A 12,358-nucleotide genomic window follows, 5' to 3' on the forward strand; every position below is an offset into this window, starting at 1 on the left:
CTTATAGGGAAAAAAAAGCCCAAATTAAACACCTCGAGAGGAAGACTAAGATTTTATCAAAAAAGCATGGTATAGATTGTCTTTCTTTTTATTAATCTTATAGGAGACAAATTTACAGTAAAATTCAGTCCCAGGGGCATTTTTCACATCACTAAATTTAGGATTATATCTTATGTAGCTTTGTAGCTTTTTGTGGGGGAGGACTTTTATAATAAATGCCAATTGTTCTTTTTCTAATAGTATCATCACATCTTTGGGGAAGTACTTACTAACCCATTAGCTGAGTATAATCTATGTTCTGAATATTTAAACAGTATGTTTGCCCTTTTGATTATTTGAAAGAGAATGAACAAACATATATGTTCCATGTTTATCAAAGAGCTTTCCCTGCTCTGGGACAACAAGTAGGAGCCTTAAACCACAAGGAAAAAGATTTAAACGTGTGTTATAGTAATGATATAAAATATTGGAACAAGATACTTAAGGAGGTCATGGAATCCTCACTGAAGACTTTTAAAATAAGGCTAGACAAGTATCTGTTTTCAGTTTCTTGTCCCTAGCTGATCTTACTGTAGAATAATAAGAATATACTTCTCAAGGCCCCTGTCATACCTTTGGGTTTGTTTGTTTATTAATTAATTATCTTTCATTATTCCTTCCCACAGATAATTTCAGCAGCAATTTTACACAGATTCCTCTGTGTTAAATGTGCATAACTGCTGACATCGAGTTATGCAAAAATCAGAAACTTGTAGTATAAAACAAGAAAACAAATACCAACTTCAAAAATACTGAAAACTGAATTGAGGTAAATAAACTTAATATAACAAACTGTATTGCTATATGTTAGTTGAGGTTTTTGTCTATTAATTCCCCCTAAATATATATATGTGCACATAAACTACATCATAACTAGTAACAGCTTATAAAGAACAAAATTAGTATGTTAATATGAAAGTTAAAAGAAAATCCATAACTAGGACTAGGTAAACAGGTTTAAATAATTCCATTAACACTTGGGGATCACTCTAGTTAAATACTGGAGAGTGCACTTTTTGTCCCTGATACATACAACCCCTAAGCTGAGATCTCAAAAATATGACAGCTATTTGAAAGCAAAGCAATGTATACACATCTGGAAATGGACTCCATTTGGAGCTAGATCTTGGGATCCAATCTCATGACCTCTCAGGCAGGGTATTAGTGACATTTCGGGTGGGATTCAGTTGTCAAGCCCAGGTACACAGAGGCACAGAGCGGCTGTCTAAGCCCAAGCACACAGAGGCAGCCCTGCTCGCCTTTCGGGTGTTCTGTCTGCCTTCCGGCTGCTGCTCTGAAAAAATGTAAGTTTCCTGCAGCTTTCTGCTGTCTTTGCCAGACCCAAACATATGTCTTGCAGATTTAACAGTGTCTAAACTGGTACTAAGCAGATACTTTTCATCAGGTCTCTCCCTTCATGCCCAGCCACAGGTGAAAAGTTAGGTGATGAAATATGTATGGCTCAGTGTGTTTGAGTACCTAAAACTGCCAATTTTTCTTCAGAATTAACCCTAGCACTAACAGGTTTCAAAGATCTTATTCACTTGGGAGAAATTTCCAAAGGAAAAGCTATTTTGACTACATCAGCAGCTAAGAATTCTGCTTCAGAGTTTTAAGGAGGAACCTGCCAGCTGCAGTAAATACTTGGGGGGTTTTATCCCTTATACATGCAACAGGCCTCCTAAATCTAACTATGTTTAGTTTCTGTTAACAACAACAAAAATCACCAAAAATGTGTTTGCTTTCCTGTTCAGGTATTTTTTAGAATAAGTATAAGTTGAATTCTGCTTCACTGGAGTAGAAGAAATTGCTGTGAAACAAGTCTTTCCCTGAAACGTGGTCCACAGTGCCTACTTCTGAGAACTCTGCTGAGCACTGAGAACAGCATTTGGCTGAGTTACTACACAACCAGTAGCAAAATGTGTTTGATAACTTGAGACCACAGAGACCTCAAATGCAGGAAGATCGACTTAGTACTGTGAATACAGTTCAAAACTGAAATTAGGACACTTGGGAATTTGTTTGCCAAGAGTAACCCTTGTCTTGTCAGCAGTTTTTTTCCAAAGCTAATGTGATAAAACAGACTCTGCAGAGTCAGAACATATTTTTATGCTAAAGATGCATAAATGCCAGATCTCTCATAAAGTAAAATTCTCAAATCCACTGGCTTCATGTGCTCCCATTTTCCTTCCTGGCAAGCTCTCTGCTTAGGAGAGAAGAGGAAGAGCTCTAAAAAGCAACGAGCTCTGATGCAGGCAGTGGGGAAGTACCTGCACCCCATTCCCCAGCAGCTGCAGATGCTGCCATGACACACAGGCAGGCAATGAGCAGTGACTCTGCCTGGCTCCATTTCCGTACTCCCCAGCTAGAGATGAGACTCAAACCCTGAGTTTGATCTGTTTAATACTGAATAATGTTGGTGTCTCAAAACTTTGAGCTTAATCTGATAAAGTGGAATATCACTGTAGGCAGGGAGGCTTAACTGCCACAGAGTGGAAAAGTGCATTCAGAAGGTGCTAATATTTCAAACCAATTTATGGTTTTCAGCAGTAATAGAGATCAACAGGAAAAAAGAACACAAGAAAAAAGGACAAATGTTGCCCCTTGCGGCATGTGAGGCTTGTGGCATAGGGAAGAACATTATTTTGGAAACATTAGTAATCCAATAAATGGGTCTCGGTATTCCAAATTCTACACAGAAATTAAGTATTGCTATTAGCATGCAAGTAAGTCCTACCAGTTGCTGTCAATATGGTGCAGTAATAATTTCTAAAGTAAAAGGAGAAGGAAGAGGAAGGCATTAAGGAATAAAATTACATATTTATGTCCTTTTTATAATTAACACTTCCGTTTTACATAGAAGCTCCTCCTTCAAAAGGTATCTATTGCACGCTAAAAGGAGCATGTATGATTTTGTACCCAAATGAAGTGTCATTTCATATATACTCTGTGTCTACTAATATCCATTAGAGGTTTACAATAACAAGGAAACTGGTACATAGAGAACAGTGATACTTTTCAGGAGTTTAAAAATTTATATTCAGCCCCCAATTTATACACTACAAAACTCGTTGGTTTATTATTGTTATTTGGTAGTCAAACTGTGAAACAACTACATATTTACAGCTTTTTCCTTTTTCTAAACATTATCACAACAAATGTAGAGCAATGCTTTCTAATCATAGAGTCACAGAATTGTTAAAAGACATTTAGGATTTTCAGGTCTAACCATCAACCTAGCACCACTATCATGTTCGTCACTAAACCATGACCTCAAAGTGCCATATTCGGTCATTTCTTGAACATTTCCAGGAAGAGTGACTTCACTGCTTCTCTGGGCAGCCTGTTTCAATGCTTTACTACCCTTCTCAATATTTTTTTTTCCTAATATCCAATCTAAACCTCTCCTGCTACAACTTGAAGCCATTTAATCTTGTCCTGTCACTTGTTTCCTGGGAGAAGAAACCACTCCCCAACTAACTACGACCTCTTTTCAGGTAGTGATAGAGAGAAATAAGGTCTCCACTGAGCCTCCTTTTCTCCAGACTAAACAATCCCAGGCTCCCTCAGCTCTCCTCACAGGATTTGTGCTCCAGCCCCTTCACTGGCTTCACTGCCCTTCTCTGGACTCACATCAGCAATTCATATGTCTCTCCCATAGTGATTAAAAACAAATATGTCTCTTGTATAGTGATTATAAAACAAACATAGTTGAAATTAATGGAATTAATACAACTGGGTTTTGTCATGCTTAGGACTGCATTCTTCATTCTTTTTCAGTAGAAAGTATTCTTCACTATCAGGAAAAGATGTATGATTTTAATCAATCTTTCTGGAGGACATTACTGAAACATCTACATTGCAAATGATGAACTTCCTTACTTTTTAAACATCTGTATATGGCAATCATTAACACATATAAATAATAGCAAGGTTTTAATTTAAAAAACTGTTCTTATTTCAAAGTATAACAAAACTGGGTTGAACTTGCTGACGCTAATTCAGCTTTAGTTATGCTGTGTAAAACAAAGTAACTGCTGCAGTCAAAGGAATTGAGATATAAAAATCTGCAGAAATGAAAGCAGAATCTATCTCTAAGCAATACACATTAGTTTTCAATATTTTCCACAATAATTCTCCTTTGTCAAAGCTACGTAAAAATGCATAGGGACATCAGGAATGCAAATCACAAATAAAAGACAAACATAGAAATGAGGAATTTGACACAGAGATCAACTGTGGTTTTTCACATGCAAATGATTATGGGGCTCTCTGTCCAACCCAGGGAGTGCAGACATGCAGAGCATGCAGGTAGGATGTACGGATCAAGGCGTGCACTTTTCCTCTGCAGGGGAACCATGAAGATGACAGCACAGAAAAGGCACTTACAGTTGTTCTAGAGAGGCAAGTCCTTTAAATGCTTGCCTGTCAATTGACTGGATTTCATTCTTGTACAAATAGCTGAAACAAGAAACAATCAGTAATATTAGTACACAAACAAGAGCTTCATGAAGGTGGAAAAGAAGAATTAAGTTGACACGTGAAGACAGTTTTTCAACTGCATATTAGGAAAAAAAAATACAAATCAAAACCTAAAACATAAAAATATTCTGACCTTGAGATTTCATCCCAAATGAGTACTAAGAAAGAAAAAAGTCTGGGGCCTTGAAGGCCCTGAGGCTGATACCCAGATGGACTTGGGCTTCCAGTGCTCATGGTATTATTTACTAGATGTCCCTTGTTTTCTTGCTTTCTTGTCCCTTTTAGTTTGCCAAAAGTCAAAATAAATTTGACTCGAAGGAACAGAACTGCATTGGAAATGCCTTTACCAGAACACACCATGGATGCCACTGGCCTCTTGCCTTCTTTAAAATAACTCATCTGAATACTGGTACAAATATTCAAATTAGGATAGAGTGAGTCTTTTACTGGACTTGGAGAACAAACAGTGAGAAATTTCTGTAACTCTGCCTGTGTCACCTTCGGAATATTCACAAAAAAATACAAGTTAGAATATTGGTATCACATCCATAAAACAGCACTGTATATTTGTTTTAGCACTGTGTAGAAGATGGACATTAAGTCCCCATTGATACTCTATAATATAAACAGAATAAACATGCAGAGTATCAGTATAATCAAACATGTTGTCTACACCTTTTTTATGGAATTAAAATAAATCAGGAAGGATCAGTGTATGTGCTCATGTTCATCATGCTCTTAGCAGCAAGGATGGTTTAGTGAGGGGGTATTGGAGAAAAGTCACACAGTTTAGCCAATGACTAAGTTTCTGTAGGGAGGCAGCAAATGAAAATACTTTTGGGGGTTCAGTGTCAGTCACTCTTTTTGTGTTAGGATAGACACAGGTTTGTGGTTAAGAACTTTTTCACTATTATTTGACAAATGATTTGAAACTCAGTTAATCAGGCATGGGTTTCTATGAAAAGGAGATGAAGAGACTTGGTACCACAAATGACTTTATTAGCAGGCATCTTATTAGTAGTGGTTTTGGGTTTTCTGTTATTACAATTTTCAGTAACTTACTGGAAATATTGCAAACTCCTTTTGATGCAACAGAAAAAATACTGTCTCTGCTGGAGGTGGTGGCAGTTTCTACACTGATGTGACAATGGGCAACATTTCACAATAGGCCCTAACAAGGAAAGAAGTTGTAGGTATTTGATATTCAACTAATGATAACTCTGGAGAACAATAAGGAGTAGTATCCTTCCTTTGGGTCTAAATTAACTTTTTCAATTCACTGCTTGCTGAGAATCCAACATATTAATATACAGAGATTCCTGTCTGCTTTATTAACGTAGATATGCATATGAATAAAAAAGCAGAGCTCTTCCAAGAAACAGGTAACATGGAAGTAAAAATTTCTGAGGTTTTTAAAGTATTCAAAACCAGAAAAAAATTACTGTCATGTGAAATTACTGTAAAAACTTTACAAGTAATTTGAAAACAATGATTTTATATGTTGAACTGGTTTTTATTCTATTTGAAAAAAAAGTATATCATGAGTATTAAAATATTTGTTTTGGCTTAGATGTACCAATTCATTTGAGCATCAGAGTCATTACAATTTAAACACACCTTTTCACTCCTTAGAAAATTTCAAGGACTGAACAGCTGAAGTGTTATTTATCTTTCTTAATACACTTAATTCCACTTGGCAGTGTGGAAATCTATCTTCTTTCTGAGTACTAAACTTCTGGTCAGACCAGAGAACCAAAGTGGGCTTATACAGCTTTGATAACCACCCTCAGTTAATTATTTCTTCTGGGCATTTCAACCATTTTATTCAAAAATTCTGAATTAATCAGATTATTTAATAAAGTTTTACCACAATAATTCATGTAACTTTTATTTACTCTCTACAAACAAAACAAGGCAGAGAGTGAAAATCAGAGGCGAGTTAGACTGGGATAATGACTGCGGTATTACAGGCTTTTACCACCATACTGCAGGGAAGGGAGATGCCTTTAGGAGTTCTTACCAAGCCACTGCAGTAAGCATTTATTTGGGATTCAGCTTTAAACTAGGGCTTTTTCCACTCTGATAAGAAAACCCTCAGCTGCAGGAAACTCAAACAACTTCAGTCAACCATATCCTCCCTTCACAGAGAAACCCCAGCAACTTCAGGGCTACATGTCCTGTAACAAATGTTCTATTTAATTGTGTAGCTGTTTCACTGGGATATTAACAGAAAGAAATATATATAATTATTTGCCTAATGGAGAGAGACATGACAGAATACAAAGTACAAATAAGTATCACTCACAAAAAATATTTGTCCCTCTAAAATGGTACTGTGCACATACAGAAAGTAAAACTTTGTAAACACTGCTAAATTTTAACAAATATTCTCAAACTTTATCTCAATTACATTATCAGAAAACATATTTAGTACAATTTGGGAAAAAAACAATTTATCATTTAATTTACCTAAAAGCTCTCATAGAGAACTGAATATTAGAATTTTTCAGGAGACAAATAAACAGTGGATTAAGATGAAAAGGGGATATATTCTATTAAAACATTAATTTTTGTTTTTTGGACAATTACTAATATCTATTTTTAGAATTGGCTTTAAAAAACCCAAAAAACAAAAAGAGCATTTTTCTTCAGAAACGCAAGCATGGCTGCTAGAGATCAGAGGTACTGGTCATATACTTGGGAAATTAACAAATAGGTAATCAGTTACTAGAAAATTTGGGAGAAAAAGTAGCTTTAATTAAAAGCTGCTTAAGCCTGCCAGATTCCCTATGAGGATATTATCTGGAGGGTTGTTTTTTCTTTTTTTAATGGGCCATATTAAAAATCATGTGATTCAAGGAAAGTAAGATCCAGATATATTTGTTTGGAACTGGAGGGGTAAAAAAGGCAAAAAGTAACAGGCATTGTAGAGTTAAATCTCACAAGTAAATAAACACCCAAAGACAGGTGTACAGAGGAACCTGAAGGAGACAGTGGAACCAGCAACATGAATTGCAAAGAAAAGAGATCTGGAATCACTGGAGGTGCCCAGAGAACAAAGTAACATGACCAAGACAGAAAGCGGCAGAAGGCACAGCAGGAAACCTGCTCTCATTCTGAATGGCTGTGGTCAGAAACTCTGCATTTTGGCCAACCTCTAGCACATAATCTACCACTGTTACTTCATTCACCAGACACAAAACAACACTTGCATGCTCCCTGTTAGCATTTCTGGAACTGATACACTTCACACAGTCTTAATTTCCATTTACCATATGCTTATGGTAATACTTCTATGTCTGTCTCCTCAACTGTGCATTTCATACCAAGCGAACATACAATGTTGTTGATGAAGTATATTTCATTACCCAGTTTTATTTCTTTCTCTTCCTTCATGTTATCTTCTAGCTCACTGCTCTGTAAATGTCTAATACATATACTATTTATCTGGAAAGGGATTTTTTATAGCTAACCTATATTATATGTTTTCCCATATCTCCTCTTGAATTCTTTCTTTTTTAACTTACCTTCATTTTTTTTCACTTCTGATTCCAAATCTTCTACTATTCTACATGTTGAAATGGTAATAATGTGTTTACCTTCAATTTCCAACTATCTTCTCTCTTGGAGAATAAACTGTTGACTTTTAGGCTTAGGAAGAATTATCCTATCAAGTTTCCACAAATTCACCTGCATCTATATATTATAGATTGGGAAGCTTACTAAAGAGCCTTATTGTCAAGACTAAAGTCTATGGAGTAAAAACAGATGGACAGAAAAGCAGACAAGCAGAGAAAAAAAAGGAAAAAAAAGTACCCTCTTAGTTTCACAACAAAACAATACTTACATTTCTTTCTTTCCAACCTTTAGTATATTAATACAAAACCAATTTACTACCTAGCACAGCAAAAATCACACAAAACTGCTTTTATAATTGCCAGAATTCCAATTACATAAAGAACAAGATAATAAAAATATCATAAAAAAGGTTAAAAAATTTTGTGCACAATTTTTTTTTTTATGATGTAAGACCAACTTTCACAATGATGAATACTTTCAAAGCAGAGAAAATTAAGAAAATATTACTTTTTGTCAAAATGTGTTCTTCAGACAGATAGTTCTGGTAACATACACTCCTCATTAAACTCTAAGCTCAGCTTCAGAAAGGAATAGTATAAAGAAGCATTTAAAAATCCTGATTTAGATTCTGCTCAAAAAATTTTGTTTGAAAGCAAAAAAGCTGATATTCATCAGTCATACAGGCATCAATCTTAACATCTATCTCTCAGAGACCGGCTTTTTAAAAAAATAAATATGCTGTGTTATACTTTATATATTTTATATAAAAATACATAACGGCAAATATTTTTACATAGTTTCATATATGCATGTTTACTAATTGTTATAGACATATTAGATATCTATATATTTATATAGAATATATATATATTTATACATATATATACATATATATACACATATATATATATATACACACTCACATTTTACTAAATCAGGGCCACTGAGAAACAACAGGTTTTTTTAAAATTAGTCAGGGAATTACACATTTTCAGAACCTCATCCAGTACAAGTTGTCATAAGAACAGAAGTAACATCATGGATCAATGATTTAGTTTTATGAAACATGACTGTACAAGTTAGGTTTGCAAATATCCACAGGACCACATGATACTAAACTTCAATTTTTCCAGGTGATTTGACTTTATAATAGTACATTCTGAGCAATATTTCTAACTTTTGTCCAATCTCTCCCCCCAGTTTCTACTTCAGTGGATCCTATTGGAAAGAAATACTTTGTTTGTTGTCTTCGTTTCACGGACTACAGTTAGCATTCAGTTAGTCAGCTGAAACTTTCACTGCTGAAGGATATCGATTTGTTACATTTATGTCTTCTGCATTGATAACATGACCAGTACCAGAAATTTTGTAACTTTAAGGCTGTACAATTTAGACATTCGTCACAGTCACTGAAACAAGCAAAAAACCCTTTAAAATTTATTTTTGTAAAACAAAGGATAGCTTTAAAGAGCTCTCTGTAGTTAAATAAATTATCACATTGTACTATATATTTAATTTTTCCAGGGAACAATAGGAAAGTAAAACGATCTTCCTCTTAACAGTATGGATACTGACAACCATTACTACATGTATATGAAAACAAATCAGAGTTCAGTTATCTCTTTTCACTCTTTCATTGAACTGAAGACACTACATTGTTGAGCTTTATTTCATGTTTACTACAGATGTCCAAGGCAGCATGTGAATACAAAGAGGTAATAAGAATCAAGAAAAATCTTTGTATAGTTGCTAACTATGGAAAGAAGTTTAGCAAACCTCAGATAGTAAAACCTTATGTACTACACTACCAGAACCATCATGCAAACCTTTCTTGCAACAAATACAGTCATCATGGACTTTAATCATTCATTGGCAACAGTTTGCTCAATATTCTTTTCCCTCCTATTGTGTACAGATTAAAACAATTTCATTACTGAAAGACAATACACATCAAAATGAGAGCAGGAAACATAATCAAGCACAACTTGATAAAACAAGTAATGTGTTTGCACAAATTTATGTGATTTTCTCCCTGCCCCCACCTCCTTAGAGGTCTTCTGGCTGCATTCTTGGAAACTGAATGGAAAATTCAGCTTCTGAATTGTTTCCAAAGCAATGAAATCTCAATGTGACCTTTTTTTTCTGTACATCATTCAAGTAACCATCAATCAACACTCCAAGACAGTGGAGTGAAACTTTTCTAAATGACACTCCATAAGGTCCACTCCAGAAACTAGAGCTGAGAATCCATGACAACTTACTATACAGCTTTAGTCTCTTATACAGACAAAAATAACATTTTTTATGCCTTTTGTTTATTAATATAATTAATACCCTTGGTACATTAAAAAAAAAAGAGAGAAAGGTCCTCAGGGTGACTGAAGACCTAGAACTAACAGCAAGTACATACTCTGGTATTTTGGGTTTGACTGAATTTTTCACTTATGAATTCAGTGAAAATTTTAGGGATAATTAATAAGCTTAGGTAAGTTACAAACTTCTGCAGACACAACCCTTGGATTAGCCACATTTAAACCACTTTTCAAGACAAAAAGTACCTGTGTGACAATTTCAGTGAACCACCCAAGAGGTGGTTTTCTACACCTTTCAACGTATCCCTTTTTAAATTATAAGTTGCATATAATAAACAGCAACTAGTAAGTCCTTTAAAATGTATTGCCTACAGAAAGCAGTGTTTTATTAGCAACTACTTAGAGAAACACAGTTACTCCCGCCCCATAAATTCGGTTCACAGATTTTCAGTGCAATTTATCTCCTGACTTGGTGAGTCAGATAGAAATCACTATCTCAGATTAGAACACCTTCCCACTGAAGAAGCTGTTACACAGTGACGAAGAAAGTGACATTCATTTAACTTACAGATATTTCAGATTTTCAAGATCTTCAAATGCCCCACTAGGAATTCTTTTGATTTGATTGTTGTTTAGAAGCCTACAAAAAGAAATAAACAACCATTTATTTTAACATCAAGAAATACTAGGGAAAAAAGGTGTAAAAGCAGGGGCAATACAATATTAAATAGAAAATGCTTTTTCCCCTAAGAATAACTGTTAGAGAAAAAAAGGCTATGTGCTTACAGCTGCTCAACTATTATCTTGCAGGTGAATACCTGAAAAAATTAGATAGAATTAAAAACAAAAAACAAAACCACAAAACACAAACAAACAAACAAAAAACAACCCCCAAAACCATGAAATCAGCAACAAAGATAAACAAAAAAAAAACCAAAACCCAAACAAAAACCAAAAAGACCCACTGAGAAATGAAATAATGTAATTTCTTACAAGTATCTGAGATACAAATAAAGTGGGAAAAAAACCTTCCACATCAAGCCTACACATCAGTTTGAAACTGACAAAAACAGATTTGTCACTAGCAGGTGCATTGAAGTGACTTTTCCCAGATGTTTCTTAGCAGTATTTTGTGTACTAGGCCCTTTACATCGGACAGGAGCACAACTGTCGGTATGCACAGATCTGCACTCATCCCTCACAAACTGGTTTTACAAAGGGAAGGGAATTCAAACTTAATGTATCCTGTCTTTATCTGGGACTTGTGGATACCAGATCAGTGATTTGGACAGTTAAAACTTGAGCTGGCTATCAGGCAGAAATTGTAAATCAAAACTGGGGATCAACCTAAAACAATGATCAAAGGAGACTGGAAATAGGGACAGTTAGCAAGAATATCTTGGCAGCACAGATTTGGACAACATACATTTTAGGGAAAGTCCTATTATTTCTTCTGGTGTGAATATAGAGTACAAGATGTATCAGTGTATTTGTCATGATGTGCCTGCAGATAAACAGTGATCCAAAGCCCACTGATACCACTATTGTATTTCAGTTCATACCCTACTTGTGTTCTGGGAAACAGTCACATTTGCAATCATAAGTTATGTACACTTAAAAGTAAAAATAACTATCTTAATTCCTCCTCATGCCTGCTAATATATTAAAGAAGAGAAACATGCATGCATTTGTTTTAAAAGTGATGCCTGAAGGAATGATGGAGGAGATACAAAGTTAAATGATTATACTCATACTAATTGTATTATTGGTTGTAAAAGGTCTTTTAGAAAAACTTTTCTTTACAATCGTATATGATAACAAAGACCTCCATGAAAGGCAGCTCAGTAGGAACAAAACCATTTGATTCCTGCCAGTCCTGATAAAAACATTAGAACAGGAAAATTCAGATTATTAGAATTTGTCAAATATTTTGTTACTGTAACACG

General features: G+C 34.9%; 1 protein-coding gene across 2 annotated transcripts in view; it reads right to left on the reverse strand.

The window, feature by feature from the left end:
- Positions 1–12,358, reverse strand: part of PXDN (peroxidasin) — a gene marked incomplete at its 5' end in the record, with an annotated part of 83,219 nt that overhangs the window by 43,850 nt on the left and 27,011 nt on the right. Inside the window, 2 exons of one of the 2 annotated variants that reach the window (XM_083856918.1) lie at positions 4,429–4,500; positions 10,981–11,052. In XM_083856918.1, coding sequence (XP_083713044.1) covers positions 4,429–4,500; positions 10,981–11,052 — 144 coding nt within the window. The remainder of the gene's footprint in view (positions 1–4,428; positions 4,501–10,980; positions 11,053–12,358) is intronic. The other variant, XM_083856919.1, reaches the window with a different exon arrangement.

Source organism: Zosterops lateralis, assembly GCF_965231275.1.
Source record: "Zosterops lateralis genome assembly, chromosome: 3".
Taxonomy (NCBI): Eukaryota; Metazoa; Chordata; class Aves; order Passeriformes; family Zosteropidae; genus Zosterops; species Zosterops lateralis.